The sequence below is a fragment of the Truncatella angustata genome (genome assembly GCF_020726525.1).
Source record: "Truncatella angustata strain MPI-SDFR-AT-0073 chromosome Unknown BKA67scaffold_7, whole genome shotgun sequence".
Taxonomy (NCBI): Eukaryota; Fungi; Ascomycota; class Sordariomycetes; order Amphisphaeriales; family Sporocadaceae; genus Truncatella; species Truncatella angustata.
Genome location: NW_025763387.1, coordinates 1870679 through 1891875, shown reverse-complemented (window position 1 = coordinate 1891875; position 21197 = coordinate 1870679). Strand labels below are relative to the sequence as shown.

General features: G+C 50.7%; 9 protein-coding genes across 9 annotated transcripts; 3 read left to right on the top strand and 6 right to left on the bottom strand.

Annotated features, from left to right (window-relative positions):
• Window positions 1–794: 794 nt before the first annotated feature.
• Window positions 795–2886, bottom strand: BKA67DRAFT_522313 (general substrate transporter; the record flags this gene model as incomplete). The annotated part of the gene is made up of 7 exons (XM_046098362.1): window positions 795–1258; window positions 1325–1483; window positions 1533–1709; window positions 1855–2093; window positions 2141–2267; window positions 2342–2733; window positions 2798–2886. 7 exons carry the CDS (start codon window positions 2884–2886, stop codon window positions 795–797), a joined length of 1647 nt encoding a protein of 548 aa, XP_045955354.1.
• An 843-nt stretch (window positions 2887–3729) lies between these two features.
• On the bottom strand, window positions 3730–5340 carry BKA67DRAFT_576023 (WSC domain-containing protein). Its single transcript, XM_046103540.1, has one exon. The coding sequence runs from the start codon at window positions 5223–5225 to the stop codon at window positions 3939–3941; it is 1287 nt and encodes a 428-aa protein (XP_045955353.1). The 5' UTR covers window positions 5226–5340; the 3' UTR covers window positions 3730–3938.
• A 3728-nt stretch (window positions 5341–9068) lies between these two features.
• BKA67DRAFT_576020 (aldehyde dehydrogenase-like protein) lies at window positions 9069–11100 on the top strand. Its single transcript, XM_046103539.1, has 3 exons — window positions 9069–9341; window positions 9392–10356; window positions 10413–11100. Exons 1-3 carry the CDS (start codon window positions 9315–9317, stop codon window positions 10867–10869), a joined length of 1449 nt encoding a protein of 482 aa, XP_045955352.1. The 5' UTR covers window positions 9069–9314; the 3' UTR covers window positions 10870–11100.
• Window positions 11101–11326: 226 nt separating this feature from the next.
• BKA67DRAFT_538855 (uncharacterized protein) lies at window positions 11327–12326 on the bottom strand (the record flags this gene model as incomplete). The annotated part of the gene is made up of 2 exons (XM_046100534.1): window positions 11327–11349; window positions 11795–12326. The coding sequence occupies 2 exons, from the start codon at window positions 12324–12326 to the stop codon at window positions 11327–11329; spliced, it is 555 nt and encodes a 184-aa protein (XP_045955351.1).
• Window positions 12327–12805: 479 nt separating this feature from the next.
• BKA67DRAFT_374358 (GTP-binding protein 1) lies at window positions 12806–14670 on the top strand. The gene is made up of 5 exons (XM_046096509.1): window positions 12806–13310; window positions 13366–13394; window positions 13457–13471; window positions 13524–13548; window positions 13605–14670. Exons 1-5 carry the CDS (start codon window positions 13282–13284, stop codon window positions 14620–14622), a joined length of 1116 nt encoding a protein of 371 aa, XP_045955350.1. The 5' UTR covers window positions 12806–13281; the 3' UTR covers window positions 14623–14670.
• A 1-nt stretch (window position 14671) lies between these two features.
• Window positions 14672–15957, bottom strand: BKA67DRAFT_374394 (uncharacterized protein). Its single transcript, XM_046096510.1, has 3 exons — window positions 15320–15957; window positions 15157–15246; window positions 14672–15076 (listed from the first exon to the last, which is right to left on the bottom strand). Exons 1-3 carry the CDS (start codon window positions 15460–15462, stop codon window positions 14974–14976), a joined length of 336 nt encoding a protein of 111 aa, XP_045955349.1. The 5' UTR covers window positions 15463–15957; the 3' UTR covers window positions 14672–14973.
• A 26-nt stretch (window positions 15958–15983) lies between these two features.
• BKA67DRAFT_576010 (acyl-CoA dehydrogenase) lies at window positions 15984–17695 on the bottom strand. Its single transcript, XM_046103538.1, has 3 exons — window positions 17565–17695; window positions 17001–17504; window positions 15984–16946 (listed from the first exon to the last, which is right to left on the bottom strand). The coding sequence occupies exons 1-3, from the start codon at window positions 17586–17588 to the stop codon at window positions 16122–16124; spliced, it is 1353 nt and encodes a 450-aa protein (XP_045955348.1). The 5' UTR covers window positions 17589–17695; the 3' UTR covers window positions 15984–16121.
• Window positions 17696–18466: 771 nt separating this feature from the next.
• On the top strand, window positions 18467–20205 carry BKA67DRAFT_661791 (RNA recognition domain-containing protein; the record flags this gene model as incomplete). The annotated part of the gene is made up of 7 exons (XM_046107885.1): window positions 18467–18583; window positions 18648–18704; window positions 18794–19032; window positions 19141–19214; window positions 19352–19376; window positions 19438–19541; window positions 19652–20205. The coding sequence occupies 7 exons, from the start codon at window positions 18467–18469 to the stop codon at window positions 20203–20205; spliced, it is 1170 nt and encodes a 389-aa protein (XP_045955347.1).
• A 171-nt stretch (window positions 20206–20376) lies between these two features.
• On the bottom strand, window positions 20377–21150 carry BKA67DRAFT_490212 (uncharacterized protein; the record flags this gene model as incomplete). The annotated part of the gene is made up of 2 exons (XM_046096968.1): window positions 20377–20680; window positions 20726–21150. Coding segments are annotated over 2 exons (729 nt in total), but the record flags the coding sequence as incomplete, so codon positions are not given.
• Window positions 21151–21197: the final 47 nt, after the last annotated feature.

Below are 21197 nucleotides of genomic sequence, written 5' to 3'. Positions count from 1 at the left end.
GGTTGCAATTCCGGTTAAGCAGTATCTGCGAAGAAATTGAGCTCGGCCGGGCTAACCTTAAAGTGGTATTCGGACCCCGGCAGGAGAGGGGGGAGGAGGGGTCCCTCTGTTTATTGTCTTTGACAACATCTGCAAGCTGCTGATCATGGCTCGTGGTCTGGGGATACCACATGACTGCATGAGAAAAATGGCGAATGCCTTCTCAAAGACCTCCATGTTGACGCTTCGGGGGAGAAACTGCAAGCACTTTGTACATCTGATGTTTATTCTTGGCACGATTCATTAGTATGCATCAATCCGCGACGAAAATCAAAATGAACCTCTTGCAAAGTGCCCAGAGGGCTATGTTCAATCTCACAGAAAGAGTTTTAGGGAATGATGCGAAGAGTTAATTGGTTGAAGAACTCAAATGTGGTTAGGAGACCAATCGATATCAATATCAATACCAGCGTAGAAGCATAAACTATTGCTTTTCTTATCAAAGACTGCTCCTCAGTGCCATTTCGGGGCAGTCATTCCTCGCTAGCCAGCCTACCAAGAAAGGAATATAGCAGGTATGCCCAGGCAACATTTGATTCAATTTTGACAAGTATCAAGTCCCAAGAATGTTTGGCACGATATCCAAAGAACCTGTTGAAGACAGCCTAGGTTTATTATACGGGCATAGTGACGTTGATATTCTTTTGTGTTGGAAAAGATCTACTCAAGCCTTGTGATTTACAAACATTATTTATCCTCGTGACAAACCCCAAAAATAATATCCGGAAATCACGGCTTTCATCTCAAAGAGATTCTTATTCGGAATGGTTGACATATCCCTTCTCTTCATCGTCCACGTTGGTATTAGCCCGCTCCGCGGCGCTCCTTCTATGCAGGGCACCCTGCACATCAGCAGGGCGAATGGAGCTATTCCGCCGGACCTGCTCCTTCTCCTGGTCGACGTACCGCTGTGGGCGCTTGGACGACTTGGCGTCCGGGTCTCTGAATATTAGGATGTCCTGGTTGTGCTGGAAGAAGCGGTCGACGTCCTCGAGGGAGCGGTCGGCCGTCTCCGGGTAGAACAGGTAGACGATGGGGATGAAGGAAAAGTTGAAGACGGTCCAGATGATGTAGAACCGCCAGCCGATGGACGCGATTCCAATGGGTGTGATCTCCACCACCATGAAGTTGATGATCCAGTTCGTCGCCGTCCCCAGCGCCGCGCCCTTGGTACGCATGCTGAGACTGTTGATTTCGGTCGGGTAGAGCCATGGGACTCCTGGAGGGTGGGAGATGTTGTAAGCAGGATGCATTTTAAGAACGATGGATTTCGTGTATCACATACCTTGCCAGCCGATTCCGAAGAACACATAGTAGAGAAAGAAGAACGCGATGGACGCCTTGGCCCATTGGACATTGGCCGTGCTTCCGATCCCTGGATCCTCGCTGTAGCGGATGCAGATGGTGATGATCATGTAACAGAAAAATTGTCCCGCCGCCGCATCTGGTCGTTTTAGCGTTGGTCCATGAAGAAAGGTTATTGCAGGACTTACACATCATCATCTTTCTTCTGCCCCATCTCTCCACGTTCGGTATACCGATCGTGCTAAACAGGAGATATGATACGGAATTGCACGCTGCGAGCAAGCGTGCTAATTTCTCATCCAAACCAACAGATTGTATGAGTACAAGCGGAAGGTAATATGATGTGACATTGATGCCGGAGAATTCTGATTAAAAGAATTAGAGTCAGCCTGCCTTTTGTATCGCTTGGAAGAGTAGAAAACCAGTGGCGCAGTGTTCGTAAGTAGGTGGTACTATATCTTCTCGGATTTTCAAGGAGGAATACGAAGCAGATCGGGATTGATGACTTACGCTGCATAGCTTGGGCGCCCATGCCGAGTATCAATCGTCGTATTGTACTAGTACCGCCATGCGGACCAGTCTTGCCTCGAAGCAATTTTGACCAGGGAATAGTGTTTTCTTTCTCATAATTCACTGCCCATTGTATATCTTTAGACTGTGTGACGATGTATGGTTCATCAGCCTCCAAGGCCTCGAGATCCGCTAAGATGACTTCGGCTTCCTCAATCCGTCCTTTCGCGATAAGCCATCTAGACTAGATTAGCGGACGCGTTGCAGCCAAAGAGTTGAGACATACCTGGGGCTTTCTGGGAGCCAAGGAACGGTGCCGTACAAGATAAAGATAAAGATGAACTGGATCGCCAACGGTAAGCGCCAGGCAATAGAGCCTGAAGCAAACGATAGCCCAAATGTAACCCAATTGCCTATTTCAGAGTTAGCACTATTTTCCTTTTCTTTTTCTTTTTGCGCCAGGCGAGGTTCTGTCACAAGTGCTTACTTAGCATAAACCCGAAAATGTTCATAATCATCTCAATCACGATGAGTTTTCCGCGCCAACTTGCTTTGGATGTTTCGCCCTGCCAGACCGGTGCGGTCGAAGTGTTCATGCCGTTGCCGATGCCCGCGACGATGCGCCCGACGATCATCTGCGGCACGCCAAAGGCAGCCACCTGCAAGATGGCCCCGATGCTCATGATGGTGGTGCCAACCAAGATGGTCTTCTTGCGTCCGAGTCTCTCGCCAACCCAGATGGTCGAAATGGCGCCGAGGAAACAGCCGATATCGTAAATGGCAGTGACAGTACTTTGCATCGTCGCATTGTCCGCGATGCCCAGTAGGTCGAGGAAGTCAGGCGTAACTATAACGCCTCCAAAAACACCCTGATCGTATCTTGAGGGATGGTATTAGCTCTACTGTGTGTTGGCTCTAGTGTATAATTCCTGGGAGGCCGTACCCAAAAAGCGTCATGTCGGTCGCACATGCAACCGTGACCCAGAAGGTGAGCCATGCTCCCTTCAATCCAAAGTATGGTTTTCTCGCCATCGTGCTTTCACAGTTCGTTTACTCAGAAAAATTCCCCCTAAGGTTGACATAGCCTGCAGCAGAGACCTCTTTTAACTATAGACGAACAGACTACGAAACGTCATGGCACAGACGAGGACCGGGATATTGAATACAACCATGATCTCTGCTTTGGGGTGCTCTCAATTTCAAACAGTCTACGATCTTCACAGAATGAAGGCCCATCGCAGCAAGTGCCGCTCTAACAACATCATCATGCATACCAAGCGTTGTATTCGATCGTGAGACTCCAGGGGATATGCACCCCATAGTCTAGCGACTGCCGGCTCAGTGCCGCTAGCGTACGTGAGGCGTACATGGCCGGGGGGCTGAGTCGTAGCCCATTGCAATGACGTTAATGATGATTACCTGACAGCGGCGACCCACGCGAGCAAACGCCAGAGACAAGAGGCTTGTCAGGCATATTTCTAAGACTATGGCATTTCCTTAGTGGTGGTTGTATTGTGTAACGGCCGGATAGCTTCCACCCATGTGGGTACATAGGTCTCAGTCGTTCATAGCACAATAAGGTCGACGAGAACTCAACAACGTGAGGGCAGCTTTCATGAATAGTCGGGTCATGTCTCGATACACCGTTGATGCTGATCTCCCAGTTGTGATGATCTTGGTGAACCGCACAGCTCTGTCGTCATAGGTTTGGGATAGCTGGGAGTATTCCGCTCACTTACTTGGCTTGGCTTCAATATAAGGTTTCTGGCGACAGGGGGTCCTTTGCCGGGGGCTAATTGTCAAGGACCTCTCGGCACCTTTTATGGAATCTGGTCAAAGGTCATAAAGCACTCCCCATGTTCGCGCCCTTCTCCATTTAGATCAATTTAATTAAACATTGCAAGTTATGTTGTGTTATGTCGTTTCACATGATCGATCGTACCTACGTTCCAGACGTATTCCATCCCGTAATCTCATAGTCATGAGCCTTGTCGGCGTATCGCATCAGCGATTCCCTTGTCACAAGTTGAAGCTCTTTCACGTTAAGAGACTTCCGTCACTTCCCACAATCCCTAGCCCCGGCCTCATGGGCGTGTGTAAATGTTGATCCTAGAAGTGCCCCCACACCACTCTGTATTATTTCCCCTGCAAGTAGTTACGCAGTCCGCCTCATCCGCCTTGACCGCGCCGTTGATTAGACCATCATTATTGCAGTAGCACTCTTGCCCGTACTCGACACCCATGTACTTGTACCCCTTCCCTGCGCAGAACGACGCGCAGGTCTCTACGCTCATCTGCGGGCTCGATGTGCTCGCCCCCTTATCGAGAGCTCGTCCCGACGTGCCCTCCTTGTAGCAAGCCACGTAGTTGTATGCAACATTGCCATTCACGGTGACATTCGCTACATTGCGCGTAGGCGCGTAAAGTGTGTTGTTATAAACAGACACGCGGCCGCTTCCACCACAGACCTGCGCAACGCTACCCTTGCAGGGCATATTACATGTCGAGTCAGCCGCAGCCTGGCTCGTGGGCGGCGCTGTGTTACCGCAGTAGCACTCGCCGCCGTACTCGACCCCTATGTATGCATAGTTGCCGGCCTGGCAGTACGCCGCGCACTGATCGACCGAGACGGTCGCATTGGCATACGAGTCCTTGTTCAGGAGCCGTCCACTGACCTCGGAGTAGCAGCCGTTGTAGACCACGGTTCCCTTGGCGGGACTTGTGGTCGGCTGCGTCGCAGAGATGGAGGTGTCCTTCCAGATGGTCAACAGTGAAGGGCCTCCGCACCATTGTGTGGCATTGCCCGCACATATCATCTTGCTCGTCGATGCGCAGGTGTCGCTGTTCGTGAACGAAGTGCCAGTGGAAAGTGCAGATGCGCAGTAGCACTCCCGGGAGTACTCTAGACCTGCAATGGGGTAGCCCTTAGTCTTGCAAGTTGCGGTGCAGTAATCGATGGTCATGTTGTTGGCCGAGAAGCTGTAGCCGGTCAACGTTCTCTGACTGCTGCCCTCGGCCGCGCAGCCAGCATATGCCCAAGGCGAAGATGCCGATAGCTTGTCCCCCACGGCCGGGCTGGTCGTGGTTTGGCCTGAGCTTTGAGGTCTAGGATTCATCGCAGGCTGTGTCGCACACACGCCAGGTGGTGCACGAGCTGGTCCGCTCGTGATGTTGTTACAACCAGGCAACTTGGCAATAAGGCCGTGGACCGGCTCATTGATGAGAGCTGGTCTCTCTGGGCAGTTTGTACTTGCGTACGGCGTTTGAGATCGAGCCAAAGGAGGACATAGTGATATTTGGCCATTTATGTTGTCATTATTGACACACTGAGTAACAGCACTGGCAAGGGTTGCCGTGTTCCATCCGTTCATGAAATCTCCGTGGAACCCAAAGCCAGTCGTGTCGCCGTTCGCGAACACAAACTTCCCGCCGGGTGTCTTCTGAATATCATTGACACCATACAGGACTTCATAAAATAAATGTGGGAGAAGTCGAGGGTGGGTCGGCGGGCAGACGCCGTTGTCAATCTGCGACATGTAGGCCACGTGGCTGTTGTCTGTCTGATAATCACGCCCATCCCAGCATGACTGGAAATGAATCTGTGCTCGCAATCCCTGATTACAGTCGGTGCGGAACATATAGTTCTGCTCTGGCATGCCCCCCGAGCTATCTAGACAAGCAAAGCTGACACGATCAGATCGAAGCCGACCCCTGACTGAATTGGTGTTGTAGGTCATAGTCGTGGTGTCATTTGACCGGGCCGTCGTGTCACCGGATAGCATCTTGAATCCAGGCGGAAATGGCTCGATACTGCTCCTGTTATCACCTCGGCCGAGGTAATAAATAACGTGCCCACCGTTTGGCACTTCTTGGAAGGTGCCGTTGCCATGTTGATAGTAGAGTTGTGGTGTCCAGTAGATAGACTTGTCTTCTTGAATCTCGCACGAGGTGCAACTGGACGCTGACAAATCGCTGAAGGTGTCGTTGAAATAGAAATTACTTGCGCCGGAAATTTTGTGCACATGGCCCGCGACGGCTCCAGGGCTCACTATCGGATCGACACGGCCAGTCTGAATAACGCCGCAAGTCATGCGCCAGAATCCGTGGGCAGGGGAAACTGAAGCGGCTGCCAGTAATGCCAGCAAAGTTCGGTTCTTGGTCGTCATGTTGAGTGGTTACTGCTAGGATCTCAAAGACACGAATGTCGATCTGCCTCAATTACAGACATTAGAAAGGGATCCTCGACATAATATAGCAAGGCCGCAGCTCGAGAAACGTCACGAGGTAGCCGTAAGGATGTTCTAACCGGAGTGACTCCCACACACATCCACAGCTAGGCTTGCCAAAACATCGCTCCATTGAGCAGGATCCATTTCTAGCCATTATCAAGAATCGGCCGTAAATCGATATCTTTGGGCGTTTGTGTCGGCTGAGACAATGTATGCCAATGGCAACTCCCCATTGTGCTTGATTAGAAAGGGAGGTCCAGCGTAAAGAATTCAATAATCAGCCCACCGGAGGAGGCCCATGGGAAGGAAAAGAAAAAAGACATCGGAAATTCATTGCAGGCTCTTACTACGAAAGTATACAGCCACTTGCGGAGTGCTGGCGGCGTGAGCCTCTGGTCTAAAGAGGAATAGCGCAAATTAGGAAAGATATTAGACTCGGTGGAATTTAAACCCTATTCTTGGACGTCAGAGATCATAGTGCAGCTTGACAAGGCATAAATGGCTTAACAAACTATATTGGGGGTCAGGAAAGACATGTTAAGTCCGTTTTGGAGTCATCTCTCACCAATCACCGTAAGACTATCAGTGTCGTGCATGAAAGACCTGCTGTTGCTTGGGAACATACGAACCGATTACATCAATTTATCTGTCCTGCTCTCCATGCTTCAAGTACCTGTATAGGGATCTGTGTGTTTATACATGACCACTGGTAATCTTTTGGAGGGCGGCAGGACAGTCTTAAAGTCAGGAGCTTGATAAATTATCTTCAGTGCCCGTCAAGGGAATATATTTTGGATCGTTCAGTCGGGTGACTGAGAATTGAAGGAGCCACCCCCATGGCAGCGCAGTCAGAAAGAGTCCTTCATTAATTTGATATCGCAGGTAAAACTATGCAACTTATTCGTGCACAATCTGAATTTCGGCTTTGAAGTTAACGTTGAAGCCATTCCGCATATGTGACACCTGCTAAAGACAATTGTAGGAATTTCCTCCGTTCACTACCACGGGATTTAACTTGAGTTGCCTTATTAATATCCTTCTGAACGGTTAATTGCTAATTCCAGAAATGTTGAGTCTCAAGGTATTCTGGAATGATGTTTCCCTTCAAATGGTCTATCCGACTGGGCAGTGGTGCAAATGAATCAAACTTCTTGCCATAAAGCGAACCGTGGGTATATGGAGACTCTTCACCGCCTACTTTTCCAAGCTTCGATCATGATTTAGTTGTTGTGAAGGTGAAGCTCCACGTTTCGTATAAAATTGCATTTTACGACGCGCAACGCACGGCTTATAATATATCTTATTGCATTAGGGAAGCAGTCAAAAACGAAACAATTATCATTGTTGTTTATCCAATACAAAATGATTGGTGTCCGGATCAGCTGTCGAGATGAGGGAAAAATTGCCCGGGGTATGCTGCAAAGCCTGGGCCTCGGCGACCCGAGCAGACAAGGATAAAGTAAGTGGCAGCCCTTATACCAGGACTCGCCCTTCTCAGACCTGATATGTGGTTTTCCAGGCAAACTGCAGGGTTCTGTAGATCTCCACATCCGTAGAAGAGAGTTAGCCACAAGCTGATACGGCGTTCAACACGAAGAAGGGGATTTCAATGAAAAGGGAAACCATGAAATCCTGGGAAAGACACAGCTGAAACATTCTTGTGCAGCACAAGAGGTGAGCACGAGTACCATGGGGCAATGATTTTCATACAGCGAACGGCCACTGATGCTGCCGTGAAACGATAGGTGCCGACTATTTCTTGGTTCTTCACAAGCGTATTGGTACCTTGACCCCAGAAAACCTCAAATGTCTTCTGTACTTGTTTTAACATAAGCTCTTGACTGAAGCACACTAAGTCCACCTCCGATGGGATCGACCACGGAGGAAATTGATATAGATATGCTAGGTCACCTAGTTTGTTGCGAAGGTCGAATGAAATGGTTCAACTGCCAATACTTGACAAGGAACTGCCATCCTTTGCTTCGATGGTCATGTGAGCGATGAGACCAGCCGCTTCACGAAAATTACGAAGAAAAGGTGGACACGTTGGATGCTCGACGGCCACAAAGATTATAATGCTCGGTTTTGAATTTAGACATTGGCATCGAGTTTTCTGCATCTTCGTCCCCAGACTTTTCGACCATACCACATTGGCTAGAATGCAAGTGCTACTGCAAACAGCTGAAACCAGTCGCGCGAGAGCGCATCTCCACACCATACGTAGAATTGAAGTCCGGCGTGTTCACCTTCAGTGCGGCACCGCGTAATCTTTTGCGACCCTGCTGCAAATGTACTCTAGGGACAGATCAAATTGCCACCTCATTAGCCACGGCAACAAACTTCCCTGATATGAAGTTGTTGATGTATCTTCTGGGCATCGTGACAGTGAGCGTAGACGGTATCACAACGTTCCCGTCGAAGATCGTGAAACCGAAAAAGAAACCTTAGTTTTGCTTACAGTGTAAATTGTGGTGTTATGTTCAGCGAGAAAACTAGACAAGAAAGGTAAGAGACAAATGGAGGGTAGAACGGATAAAATTTATTCGCTTACCATTTGATAAGCGCGACGTTTCGCAGATCGAACATATATTGAGGATATGGGCTGGTTTTGATAACTGCATGGAATCGGTTCTGGCCTCATCGAGCGCGTCGCCCTCAAAAATACCAAAGTTTATACTCGGCAAGCCGATTGTGGACCAGTCATTCCAGCATATGGGAACTGATTTGTCTACGCGGTATAGTGGCTTGAGGCGGCATTGAATTTTCGCTTCTAATGGATCTCGGCGTTAGTACTTTCGCGGCTTGTGTTTTTCTCTCAGCTTTGTGAGCTTTGCATCTGTCGTATTTGCGTTCTGTTTAAGGAGAAACTTGCTCTGAATTCCAAACTTCAAACCACATATCTATTTCTCCGCATATTCTCTAGGCACGTGAACAACTATACCAAGAGATGACCGGCCGTAAGCGGCATGCAGCTAGTCAATATGTGTTTGTGAAACGTGAAGTACTGCGGGGAAGTGATGATGTCCATGTGTCATACCCATTGAGCATTTATATGAGTAGGTCATCCCACATTGCGTTCCACCTCATCATACCGGGTTATGATTCTTCTCGTTAGACCACGCTATAGTTTCAAAAATTCCTTTACTTTTAATTTTGGTGAACGGCCCCCTTTGGTTAGTGATTAGTGCCCGTGACCTGGCTCCGTCACAGTGAATTAATATCCAAGAAAAAATGCCACAACGTACCTTCGATATTGAAGTAAGCATAAAATGCGCTTATTATTCCAAAGAAGTACTGATTTCCCATAGTCCTACCCAGGAAACATCGTGAACAACGAATTCCTAAAGACCGCATCTACCAGACATGGAACCGACCCCGCCACCGGCGAGCCTTTGTACGAGGTGCCAGTTGCGACCAAAGACGACTTGGACACCGCAGTAAAGCACTCGCGCGCCGCTTTCAAGACATGGTCCAACACACCCTTCGCAGAGCGCGCTGGCCTCTTGCTCAAATTTGCCGACGCCATTGAGAATAACCGTGCGGAGATCGAGAAGCTGCTGACGATGGAGTCTGGCAAGCCGATCAGCCTATCGCGGACTGAACTCGATCTGACCCTCACTTGGCTGCGCGCATTCACGAAGATGGAGCTAAAGGATGAGGTTCTAGAGGACAACGACGAGAAGACGATTTACTCGACACGCGTCCCGCTCGGTGTTTGCGCGGCCATAGTCCCATGGAACTGGCCGCTTCTCCTGGCTGCGGGTAAGATTGGCCCGGCGCTGATCACCGGCAACACCGTCATCGTCAAGCCCTCGCCGTTTACCCCTTATTGTGATCTGAAACTTGGCGAGCTCGGCGTGTCGATCTTCCCACCTGGCGTCGTTCAGGTCCTCAGCGGCAGTGATGATCTGGGGCCTTGGATCACAGAGCACCCTGATATCAACATGGTTTCCTTTACCGGGTCCATTGCCACGGGCAAGCGCGTTGCGGCTAGTTGTGCAAAGACGCTCAAGCGATACGTCCTGGAGTTGGGTGGCAATGACGCGGCAATTATTTGCGACGATGTGGAGATCGAGAAATGTCTGCCCAAGATTACAACGTTGGCATTCCTGAACTCCGGTCAGATTTGCATGGACATCAAACGTCTCTACATTCACGAGAATATCTATGATCAGTTCCGTGATGCAATGGTAGAGTTCGCCAAGAACAATATCAAAACTGGCGGGGGCTTTGAGGATGGCGTCTTGGTAGGACCCCTTCAGAATGCGATGCAGTAAGTGGGTCCTGGTGATTGAAGTACATGATGACTTTCGCTGATGTCCTTCCCAGATTTGCATCGGCCAAAGATATATACTCCGACGTCAAGAAGGAGGGGTGGAAAATTGCGCTGGATGGCAATATCCGCGAATCATCCAAGGGCTTCTTTGCTGAGCCGGTCATCATCGACAATCCACCCGAGGACTCCCGCATAGTGGTCGAGGAGCCCTTCGCGCCAATCGTACCGCTTCTGAAGTGGTCCGACGAGGATGATGTCCTCGAGCGAGCCAACAACCTCGAGACGGGACTTGGTGCCTCGGTCTGGAGTAAGGACTTAAAGCGAGCCGAGCGGATGGCGAGAAAGCTCAGTGCGGGCAGTGTCTGGGTGAACTCGCACTTTGACGTGGCGCCAAACGTGCCATTCGGTGGCCACAAGGAAAGTGGTATCGGTATGGAGTGGGGCATCGAAGGATTGAAGAACTATACAAACTCTAGGAGCTTGTGGGTGTGGAAGAATGTATTTCAATAGGATAAAGCATCCCGGGGCTTCGTAAGCAGCTCAAGATCACTTATAGTGACATATTTCAGTGAGGTGATATGTTAATGATTCAGGTGGATCTGGAGCAGGAAGACTGACAGTGCTGGGAATTTGATTACTGTAACTCAGTACTCTACATATATTTTCATCTCTTGGTATTGAAAGTGACGTGTCCACTATACTCACTCGCAATTAATCTCATATCTTAAACTTCCACAGGACATCAAATACTGACACCACTCAAAAATACAATCATATAATGTTCATTTACAGCACAGACACGGAGTGATCGGTCCCATGCACGTGATTTCCGTTTAAAAGATTTTGTGTTTTAATAGTTCGAAGGCATCGGGGAGTTGAAAATTATACTCGCCCATCTGGCCCGGTCCAAACTGAAGTGCCTGCACTATAGCATTTATTCTGGATGTGGTGCCATGTTTAACATATTCTAATTGTACCGCGGAAATGAATCTAGGACGATATAGCGTAGCGGCACTATATCAATGACATTAACTAGCTGGGTACTCTAACTCTCACGATGGAGTGGACAAAACCAGGGACAGGCCCCACCGATTTTGGCACAGCAACTTGCATGCAAACACAAACCTTAAGACCGTTTCGTATAGGACTAAAGGAGTGGATACCAAAAGGTACTTAGACTATAAGATCTGTGCTATCGTTGGTATTCACGGAAGTGGACAGTATAATTCAAATTGACTGATTGTTGATTGTCACAGCATAAGAATGCATTCCATGATTAACTGAATTTTCGCAACAACCCTATAAGTTTGGAACGGCAAAAATATAAAATGAAGGTGGATTTAAGCTTGTCATTATAACGATTTGTTTCCATAATTCCATGCGCATGGCTATTCACGTATATGCTGTACGACTGACAAAAGCGAGCGATGCTCACCCTTCTTCCAGCCGTCGATTTGCTGGTCAGAAACCGCTGCCCAGGCACTCAGGGGATCAGCCCAGATATCCCACCTCCCTATCCTGCCATCCTCGTCCCAGCCACTGAGGACGTACGAGAACTTCTCGTCCCAGCTCCTCCCCGTTGCAACGCTCTCAAACCTGCCCCTGCCTACCACGGCGACCCTGTTAGCCTCCGCATCCACCACGAAGCCGTCCTCGCCGGGGAAGCTGTCCCTGTCCAGCTGCATCCTCAAGGACTGCGACAGGAGCTTGAAATACTCATTTGAGGCGTCGGAGCCGACGAAGTCGCGTCCGAGGAAAGGAAGATTTACGGTTGCCCACGATGGCCCGTGTTCTCTGATCGTGGGGTTCTTCCCGACGGCTTCTGGAATGAAGAATTCCTTGAGAAGCTCAGGGGGTGGAGGTGGTGTGACTAAGGCTTGGCAGAAGGCGTAGGCGCGGCTGCGCAGGACCGAAGGGCGGTCCTTTGTCTTTTCAGCGTGGTCCTTCTGTACTGTGTGCGAGGTCATCATTCAAAGTTTTTGTGTCCTTTCAGATTGATGCTGGAGATAGGTCGGTTTGAAAGAAAGTTGCATTGCTTGCTGTTGATATTCTGGGCATGGGGCTATTAGCGTTGTGGCCCAGTTAACCTCTGGATCCATCGGCATTGGTATTTGACGCAAGGACTTCGTTAGTATGACATCATTGCATACAGTAAACGTGGAGAAAACATGCGATTGCTCATTCCAAAAGATTGTTGTGACCACTTGGCAAATGCGGTCTCGTAAGCGAGTCAAAGGCTCATTGAATTAGCTTTGGATGGCGGCATAGACATGGCAAGCTGCGCAACTGCCGAGCTCTCAGATTTGGGGTGTTATGGCCACCAATGATGTTCCACTGAGCTTCGTATATCACCTTGCTCTTATCCTTCCATGTGTTCAGCCCTCATTAATCGTCATGTATATGAAAATTGTATGAGCAATCCGAATCAAGTTATTCTCGAGTTTGTACGTCGCCGAGTGGAATTGCAAAGTAGAAGACTTGCCCCCGAGGTCTTTGAAAACTGATGGCATTAGTGAGCCATTGATACCCATCCGAGGCATTATTCGCTAGGACCTTGCAGACATCAGGCACACTGATTTACAGGTCGCTGGACCCTGGATCATATTGTTGCGGCTTGAAGATGGTCGAGCTGATATTAAGATTTTGGAACTTCTGCTGGTTGGGCCTAGCTTTACCAGCTGGGGTAGGAGAATCTGGAAGGCGGTGGGACCTCGAATTGCCCCACGCTCTAGATTCTGCCACTGTCCTTCCATGTCCCGCCTTTCAGTCGCTTTGCTGCCCATAAGTCCGAGGTATTGTGAACGAGGGAAACTAATCCGAAAAGCAACTTTGCAAGGCCTTCGATCCTAGATATCATCGACTTGTTTCCTTTGTAAACTCAGTTCGTTCTCACCCAGCGCCTGTGGCGTGGAAACCGCCAAGATGGTGAACATTACGGAAAAAATCAAGGAGTGAGAATTGCCCCACCATCATGACTTGTTGGCCATAGCGCTCACATGTATCCAGGATTGAGGATGAGATGAGGAGGACACAGAGTATGCACGCCGGACCGATTGAAAACCATGATACTGCATTACTGACAGCCCTTTCCAACCAGAGAACAAAGCGACAGGTAAGTAGATCCATTTCATGGTCATTAAACTTCATGCTAATATCCGCTGTAGAATATCATCTTGGTCTATTGAAAGGGTATGGCTGATATCAATCCTTTCCACAATGGTTTTCCAGCGCTGAGTCCGAAACAGTAAACTTGCGCGGCTTCGAGCACAACTGCTCGAGCCCGGCCCAGGATCCGGTGGTGGCCCTGGTGCCGGTTTCGATGTGAGCAAGAGCGGCGATGCCAGAATAGCACTGGTCGGTTTCCCGTCGGTCGGTAAATCGACCTTCTTGTCGAAAGTCACAAAGACGAGGTCGGAAGTCGCGTCGTACTCCTTCACGACCCTCACGGCTATCCCGGGTGTGCTGGAGTACGGAGGAGCAGAGATCCAGCTGCTCGATTTACCTGGTATCATCGAGGGTGCCGCCGAGGGCAAGGGTAGAGGACGGCAGGTCATCTCGGCGGCCAAGACGAGCGATCTGATTCTCATGGTGCTGGACGCGACAAAGAAGGCCGAGCAGAGGGCGCTGCTCGAGGCGGAACTGGAGGCCGTGGGCATCCGGCTGAATCGGGACCCGCCGAATATCTATCTCAAGCCCAAGAAGGCCGGCGGTATGAAGATCAACTTCCAGAACCCTCCGAAGTATCTGGACGACAAGATGGTGTACAACATCCTTCGCGACTACAAGATGCTCAACTGCGAGGTTCTGGTGCGCGATGACGAGGCGACGGTGGACGACCTCATTGACGTGATCATGAAGGATCATCGCAAATACATCAAGTGTCTTTACGTGTACAACAAGATCGACAGCGTGTCGCTCGACTTCCTCGACAGACTGGCGCGGGAACCTCACACTGTTGTCATGAGCTGTGAGCTGGACCTGGGCGTCCAGGATGTCATTGACCGGTGCTGGAAGGAGCTGCAGCTGGTCCGCATCTACACCAAGCGGAAAGGTATCGACCCTGATTTCAGCGAGGCCTTGATTGTCAAGAGGGATGCCACTATCGAGGATGTGTGCGATCGCATCCACAGAACCCTGAAGGACACATATAAATATGCTCTAGTATGGGGAGCGTCGGCAAGACATATACCTCAACGTGTTGGTTTGGGGCATTTAGTGGCAGATGAGGATGTTGTTTACATCGTCAGCTCCTTCAAGGCGTAGAAGCGTCACCAAAATGAAGAGTTAACAAAATCAAGCTACGGTATGAAATGACGTCGAAAACGGTGAATGCCAGTATTTATTCGTCGTAAAGTATCTTATGATGAAGACCTCTGTATCCTGCAAGCGCGGTGCTGTATCCTGCCTATATTACAGAGCACACCCTTCGCGAAGAACGCCTCCCTGAACTCCCCATGTCATGTTACAAAAGAAAAGGAAAGAAACAAGAGTTCCCTATAGGCCCGTGGTCCAATGGGCAAAATCAGAATGCATATGTGTAGTTGGGTTTCGTAAAGCGGTCGTAAACAGAAAGAGTACAAGAGAAGTTGTCTTCCGGTGGTGGATAATGCGCACTCAAAGCCCAGAAGGCCGCGGCGATGCGCTCTTAGCGCCTAGGACGTTATCGCCGTCCAGCTTCTTGGCCGAAGCTTGTGCGAAGAGCGACTTTGGCTTGGCCCTGTGGGTGGTTGCTGCGTTAGCCATCTGATCTGGATGCGACGGGTTGGGCAGAGAAATGGACGTGTGCGCTAGACTTACTTGCCGACCTGCTTGTTACGGAACGCGCTGAGCTTTGCTGTGCATGGGCTCATGATGCCATCTGACGGGGAGACGTAGTTGTTCTCGTTCCTGCGAGGCGGCGCAAACCATGTTAGTGAACTGCCGTCTGAAAGGGTGGAGTTGGCGGGTTGGGAGTGCGCACTTGTCTTGCTCCATCTTGTTCTGCAGGACCTGGCGGTGGTAGTCCATGCTCTTAACGTCGGGCTTGCCGTTGGCTGCCATGGGGTCCATCTGCTGCACGGCGTGGGTGTTGATGTTCTTCTCTGAGAGGACGTTGCCGGACATTGTGAATGAAGGGTGCAACTATTAGGTTTGCTGTTTGGCCTGTCTTGAGTATGAGCGGGGTCGGCGATGGAGAGCTCTTTTGCGTGAACGCACGAAGATTGTGGTCTGTGATGGTAGCAGCGCGATTGATGGAGAATGAAGAGTGCAGCCTCGTGTTGAAGTCGACGCGGCTCGTTCTTTTATCAATGGGCATTTGTGCACAGGCTTTTGCATGAGGTCAGACCAGTGGAGCCGCCGGCAGTTTCTTCAGCTTAAGTGCAGAAAAAAATGTTCTTTCCGTCGCTAAAGTGGGATGCTAGTCAATAGAGGGCCGGTTGACATGGCAACCGCAACTACCCCTAAACCGCTGACCAGTGCTCAAAGCCCGCAGACGCGCTAAAATACCATCGACAGCAATGTCGTCCTACCAACGGTGGTGCATTTCAGTAGCACAAAAACCGGATCGCTTCTGTGCAATGCCTGCAATGACTCATGTGTTCGTCTCATATGTTTTGGCACCTAGAACAAACACGTAGTGCATGGGGTCAAACGCTAAGTTCAAGGCAACAGCGTAGTGGCTCTGATCAATCTGTTGGATCCGGGGAAGAATAAATCCCCGTCTCGGAGTATACACTAAACATGATCGCCTCTTTCTCATACGCTAAATCAAGTGCTATATCCTACAAACGAGACTTGATGTGCGAGCCGGGCTCGTACCTCTGCACACCGTATTGCTTTAATAGTTGGTCCGTCTTCTGCTTCTGAGCATGGATCTTCTCCGTAACAGCTTTGCCTCTCTTGTTTTCATTGCGGCCCATTTGGTTGAGGTGTACCTCATCTGGCCCATCTGCAAGTCGGAGAGTCCTGATCTGTGCCCACATGTTTGCCAAGGGGGTGTCCTGACTGACACCAGCTCCACCAAATGCTTGCACCGCCCGGTCAATGACCGTCAAAACCGTCTGTGGGACCAAGACCTTGGCTTCCGCAATCTCCTTTAGAGTTGCCTTCGGGCCGAGGTCATCCATCTTCACGGCTGCGTTGAGCACAATCAGACGGGCGGCATCAATCTCAATTCGAGACTTGGCGACCCATTCAAGGATTACGCCATGCTCCCTCAACTGCTTCTTGAACGGGGTCTTGCTGGGGTCGTTGATTCTCATCAGCATCCATTCCAAAGCACGCTCGGCAGCTCCGATACTTCGCATGGCGTGGTGAATACGTCCAGGTCCCAGACGGCCCTGAATAATCTCAAAACCACGACCTTCGCCCAAAACCATGCTACTAGCTGGGACCCGAACGTCTTTAAAGCTGATGTGACCGTGGCCATGGGGCGCATCGTCGTAGCCATACACCGACAGCATGCGGTGGATCGTGATGCCCTTAGTGTTGGCTGGCACCAGCACAACTGATTGTTGCTTGTAGACGTCCTTGTTGTTGGCGTCTGTCTTGCCCATAACAATGTAAATCTGGCATCGAGGATCGCCGGCACCGCTCGACCACCATTTCTGATGATAGTTAGTGTCCTTGCACATCGAACATGGGGACTCTGATCAGCTTACGGAGCCATTCAGCACATATTCGTTGCCTTCTTTCCTGATATCGAGCTGAATATTCGTGGCATCCGATGATGCCACTTCAGGCTCTGTCATGAGGAATGCAGAGCGGATCTCTCCGTCCATCAATGGCTTTAACCACCGGGCCTTTTGTTCTTCGTTTCCGTATTTCGCCAGAACCTCCATATTTCCCGTGTCAGGGGCTGCGCAATTGCAGGCCTCCGAGGCTACTCTGGACTTGCCGAGCCATTCTGCCATGAGACCATATTCCAGGTTCGTGTATCCTGGAGACTCCTTGTAGTGCCCCTTGGGGAAGAACATGTTCCACAACCCGAGCTTCTTAGCCTTGGCCTTCAGGTCGTCGACGATAGGTGGGTGGTGGTCCCATCGTTGCGATCCTTCGCCAATCTGTGCCTCGAGGACTGGGTCGGCGGGTATGCACTCTTCTTCGACAAACTTGGCGACAATGTCTAACGTCTTCTTCGCCTTGTCACTGACGCGACTTGCGACCTGCCATACGTGTAAGCTTGCTGCACCCTAGGGGCGTGCGCGGCGGTGGTTGCAACTCACAAGGGCTGGGATCTGCGCAGACATGGTACCGGAAAAGCACTGACTACTATGGCATACGTATAAGACAAGACGGGCAGGCTACTGACGACGCTGATTGAATTGAACTAGGAGTGATGAACAATACTTGGATGAGAGCTTACAGCGGTGCCTTTTGAACGGCGGCGAGACCGGTAATAGCTTGGAGTTGGCCGAGGTACGATCCGCATTCAGCGGGGTAGGGGCGCCAGTGCAGCAAGACTAGCAGGGCTAGCAGGGCTAAAAGCTGGGGTAGACGAGCTATCAACCCCCTTGGGCACCGAGGAAGCGAGGTCTGGGGGAGGAGATCAGCAGACGTCGTACGAGCTACGAGCGACGGATGCGTTTCCACGCTACTGTACTTATTGAATATGTCTATCCGGCATCTAAAAGCTCGGAGTGCTATTATACAATAAGTCTATGTCCACTAGACTACGGTTAGATGGGATACCCCGACGAGGGGCTTGAATTGAGTGTCTGATTATTCAATGCCACTGCGCGCATGGGATTCCTACAACTGTCTGTTTGTTAGAGATAGGCTGTGCCATACCGGTGGGACAGATTGGAGTATTGCAGAAACCATCCAGCATATGTAGTCCTGAGGTGTTGGTTGATGCCGTACAGGAGCTATACAAAATAGACAAGATAAGAAAGTGTTTCAAACAGTGCGTATTACCTACATACACAGTCCATTTATCACTGTATTTACAGTGGCTCCATCATGCAACCTGGGTACCTATCGGTAGCGTTATCGAGGCCAACTTGCGGAAAGTGGGGCCCAAGCCAAAAGAGCCTCAGCCTGCCTCCCAAGGCTATCACTTTTTGAATGACAATCGACCTACGACAACATCAAATTATCGCAGTCCGACTGCGTCAACACCACCAAAATGGCAGACGAAAACAACGACCAAGCTCTGGTCGCGCAATCCACAGAAGTAGCAGTGCCGGCCCCAAAGAAACTCAAGAAGATCATCCGCAAGAAAAGGCCTGCGCGACCTCAAGTTGTGAGTCCCACCCTCTTTGGCCGTGTCTTGGGAAGACCACAACCACTGACCTTCAATATTACAGGACTCGGATTTTATCAAGGACGAACCCCCGCCCCAGACAGGTACCATCTTCAACATCGTAAGCAATCTTCGGCCCTGCTTCCCGTCTCCTCGCCCCCGAACACCTTCCAGATCGCCCAAACGAAACAGATACTGATTGCGAAGTAGTGGTACAATAAATGGAGTGGTGGCGATCGTGAGGACAAATATCTATCCAAGACCGCCGCCAAGGGCCGTTGCAACATAGCCAAAGATGCCGGATATACGAAAGCCGACAAGATCCCGGGATCCTACTTCTGTCTCTGGTTTGCCCGTGGTTTATGCCCCAAGGGCCAGGATTGCCAATACCTTCACCGGTTGCCGGGCATTCACGACATGTTTAACCCCAAAGTCGATTGTTTTGGAAGGTAATGCTTTCATTTTATTTTCCCCCTGTCCCTCGAAAAACAAGGACCCCGAGGAAGACTCTTTGTCGTCATGCAAGACTGAGCTAACTGTGACATCCCTACGACTAGAGACAAACATTCCGATTACCGCGATGACATGGGTGGAACAGGTTCATTCATGAGGCAAAACCGCACGATTTATGGTACGTACAAAAAAGAAAACAAACAATTTGCGTCTAGGCTTTCGAGAAACGACAGTGGTCGTCTCGAACAACACATAACCCTGGTGGATATCCTCATCTTTATGGAGACACTGACTAACTGGACTTCCATGACGCAGTCGGACGAATACACGTTACAGACGAGTGAGTTTCATCGCCGGTTCCATCACTACTTTGGAGGAATCAATGCTTACACTATAATTAGCATCGAGGAGATTGTGGCCAGACATTTTGCTGAATTTGGATCGGTTGAACGTATTCGAGTACTCAACACCAGGGGTGTAGCGTTCATCACGTACAGCAACGAAGGTATGTCGCTCCGTCACTCTTCTCAGCTATTTCGTTTGATTGTCTCAGAGGCAACTCGAAACCGCCTTCGCCTCTATACAAATAGCGTAATGCTGACCTTGATTGTGTAGCAAATGCTCAATTCGCAAAGGAGGCTATGGCGCATCAGGCTCTCGATCACAGTGAAGTCCTCAATGTGAGGTGGGCGACAGCAGACCCGAACCCGATGGCGCAAGCACGAGAAGCCAGACGCATAGAAGAGCAGGCTGCGGAAGCTATACGGAGAGCGTTGCCGGAATCCTTTATTGCCGAGATTGAGGGCAAGGATCCAGAGTCGAGGAAACGAAGGAAAATCGAAAGTAGCTACGGATTAGAGGGCTACGAGGCGCCTGATGATGTTTACTTCGCACGGGGCACGCAGGCTGTAAATCCGGCCGGACGGGACGGCTATGAGCTGGAGCATGAACAGCGACTAATGATTGAAAATGGCGAGGTGGACGGAGGCTCCCACATGGCAGCACTGCCTGCTCCCGAGGAAAAGGTAGAAGAGAAAGCAGGCATTTTCTCTAGCAACACCCTGGCTGCGCTCAGAGGAGCACACATCGCAACCGCACCAAAAGCGGCAGCAAAACAATCCTCGGGACCTTTAGTAGCGTACGGTAGCGACGATGAGGACGATGATTGAAAGGGCCGCAAAAATGATATCCATGCCTGACGTAGGCACAAACTGCACATAACCGATTATATCCTTGAGGACCTTCCCATTACTTACAGTCATGATCTGAAAATGTATTGTTAGAAATGTTGTCCCATAAGCTGTTTTCCAACCCCGAAGCCCTAAGCCGTCTGAGCTCACTCAGCTATTGAAAATCCTTGAATACAGCATCTCATGCCTCCCGATCCACAGATCCATGACCGGCACACTCTGCCCCGCCTCCTCAACCCTCGTCTCCCACTCCCGATCGATCATGGCCGCGATCATATCCTGCACCTCGCGACTCGCCAGGATCCGCTGCGCGACGTACGGCCCCATCATGGCCGCCCGCACCCCGGCCGACACCAAGGCCTTGACGTGCGACAGCATGAACACGTACGCCGCCTGCCGGCAGCTCAGACCCAGCAGGTCGCAGATGGCCCCGAACAGCGGCGCGAGGTGCGCGCTGTACGGCGGGAGATCCGATGCCGCCGCCGCCGGGGAAGAAGACGAAGTAGAAGTAGAAGTAGGGGCAGGTTTGGTAGTGGTGAGAGATTTGAGACCCGATATCACCCGGTGCGACTCCGCGGGCACGGCGCCCATGAAGCTCTTGTCCCACACCCCCAGCAGGGCCCGGCCCTGCGCCACCGACGCCCGCCGGCCCACCGTGCAGATCACGGCCGCGTCGTACAGGTCGTCGAGCGAGGCGACCGACGCCGTGGACGAGTGGCGGTGCGCCGCCAGCACGAACGGCAGCGTGGTGGAGGCGTAGGAGGACAGGGAGAGGGGCAGGAAGGCATGGAAGGAGGATGAGGATCCTCCGGTGTTGCTATGGGTGTGGGTCTTGTAGGATTCCAGGCCCGAGGAGAAGGCGAAGGAGCCCAGGGGGAGGGCCGAGTCCGAGAGCAGGAGGAGGTAGTGGTGTGCTGAGTTTGAAATAGCGTCTATGGCGGGAGGGATAGAGGAGGTGGGTGTGCCATTGC

Excerpts from the sequence above, each read along its gene's own strand:
- BKA67DRAFT_576023 (XM_046103540.1), bottom strand. The coding sequence starts at position 5,225 with ATGAACGGATGGAACACGGCAACCCTTGCCAGTGCTGTTACTCAGTGT.
- BKA67DRAFT_576020 (XM_046103539.1), top strand. The coding sequence starts at position 9,315 with ATGCCACAACGTACCTTCGATATTGAA. Across the intron at positions 9,342-9,391 it reads AACGTACCTTCGATATTGAA|TCCTACCCAGGAAACATCGT; the intron begins GTAAGCATAAAA and ends GATTTCCCATAG. Across the intron at positions 10,357-10,412 it reads CCCCTTCAGAATGCGATGCA|ATTTGCATCGGCCAAAGATA; the intron begins GTAAGTGGGTCC and ends TGTCCTTCCCAG.
- BKA67DRAFT_374358 (XM_046096509.1), top strand. The coding sequence starts at position 13,282 with ATGGTGAACATTACGGAAAAAATCAAGGA. Across the intron at positions 13,311-13,365 it reads ATTACGGAAAAAATCAAGGA|GATTGAGGATGAGATGAGGA; the intron begins GTGAGAATTGCC and ends ACATGTATCCAG. Across the intron at positions 13,549-13,604 it reads CATCTTGGTCTATTGAAAGG|TAAACTTGCGCGGCTTCGAG; the intron begins GTATGGCTGATA and ends AGTCCGAAACAG.
- BKA67DRAFT_374394 (XM_046096510.1), bottom strand. The coding sequence starts at position 15,462 with ATGTCCGGCAACGTCCTCTCAGAGAAGAACATCAACACCCACGCCGTG. Across the intron at positions 15,247-15,319 it reads AACAAGATGGAGCAAGACAA|GAACGAGAACAACTACGTCT; the intron begins GTGCGCACTCCC and ends GCCGCCTCGCAG. Across the intron at positions 15,077-15,156 it reads CGTAACAAGCAGGTCGGCAA|GGCCAAGCCAAAGTCGCTCT; the intron begins GTAAGTCTAGCG and ends AACCACCCACAG.
- BKA67DRAFT_576010 (XM_046103538.1), bottom strand. The coding sequence starts at position 17,588 with ATGTCTGCGCAGATCCCAGCCCTT. Across the intron at positions 17,505-17,564 it reads CTGCGCAGATCCCAGCCCTT|GTCGCAAGTCGCGTCAGTGA; the intron begins GTGAGTTGCAAC and ends CACGTATGGCAG. Across the intron at positions 16,947-17,000 it reads AATATGTGCTGAATGGCTCC|AAATGGTGGTCGAGCGGTGC; the intron begins GTAAGCTGATCA and ends AACTATCATCAG.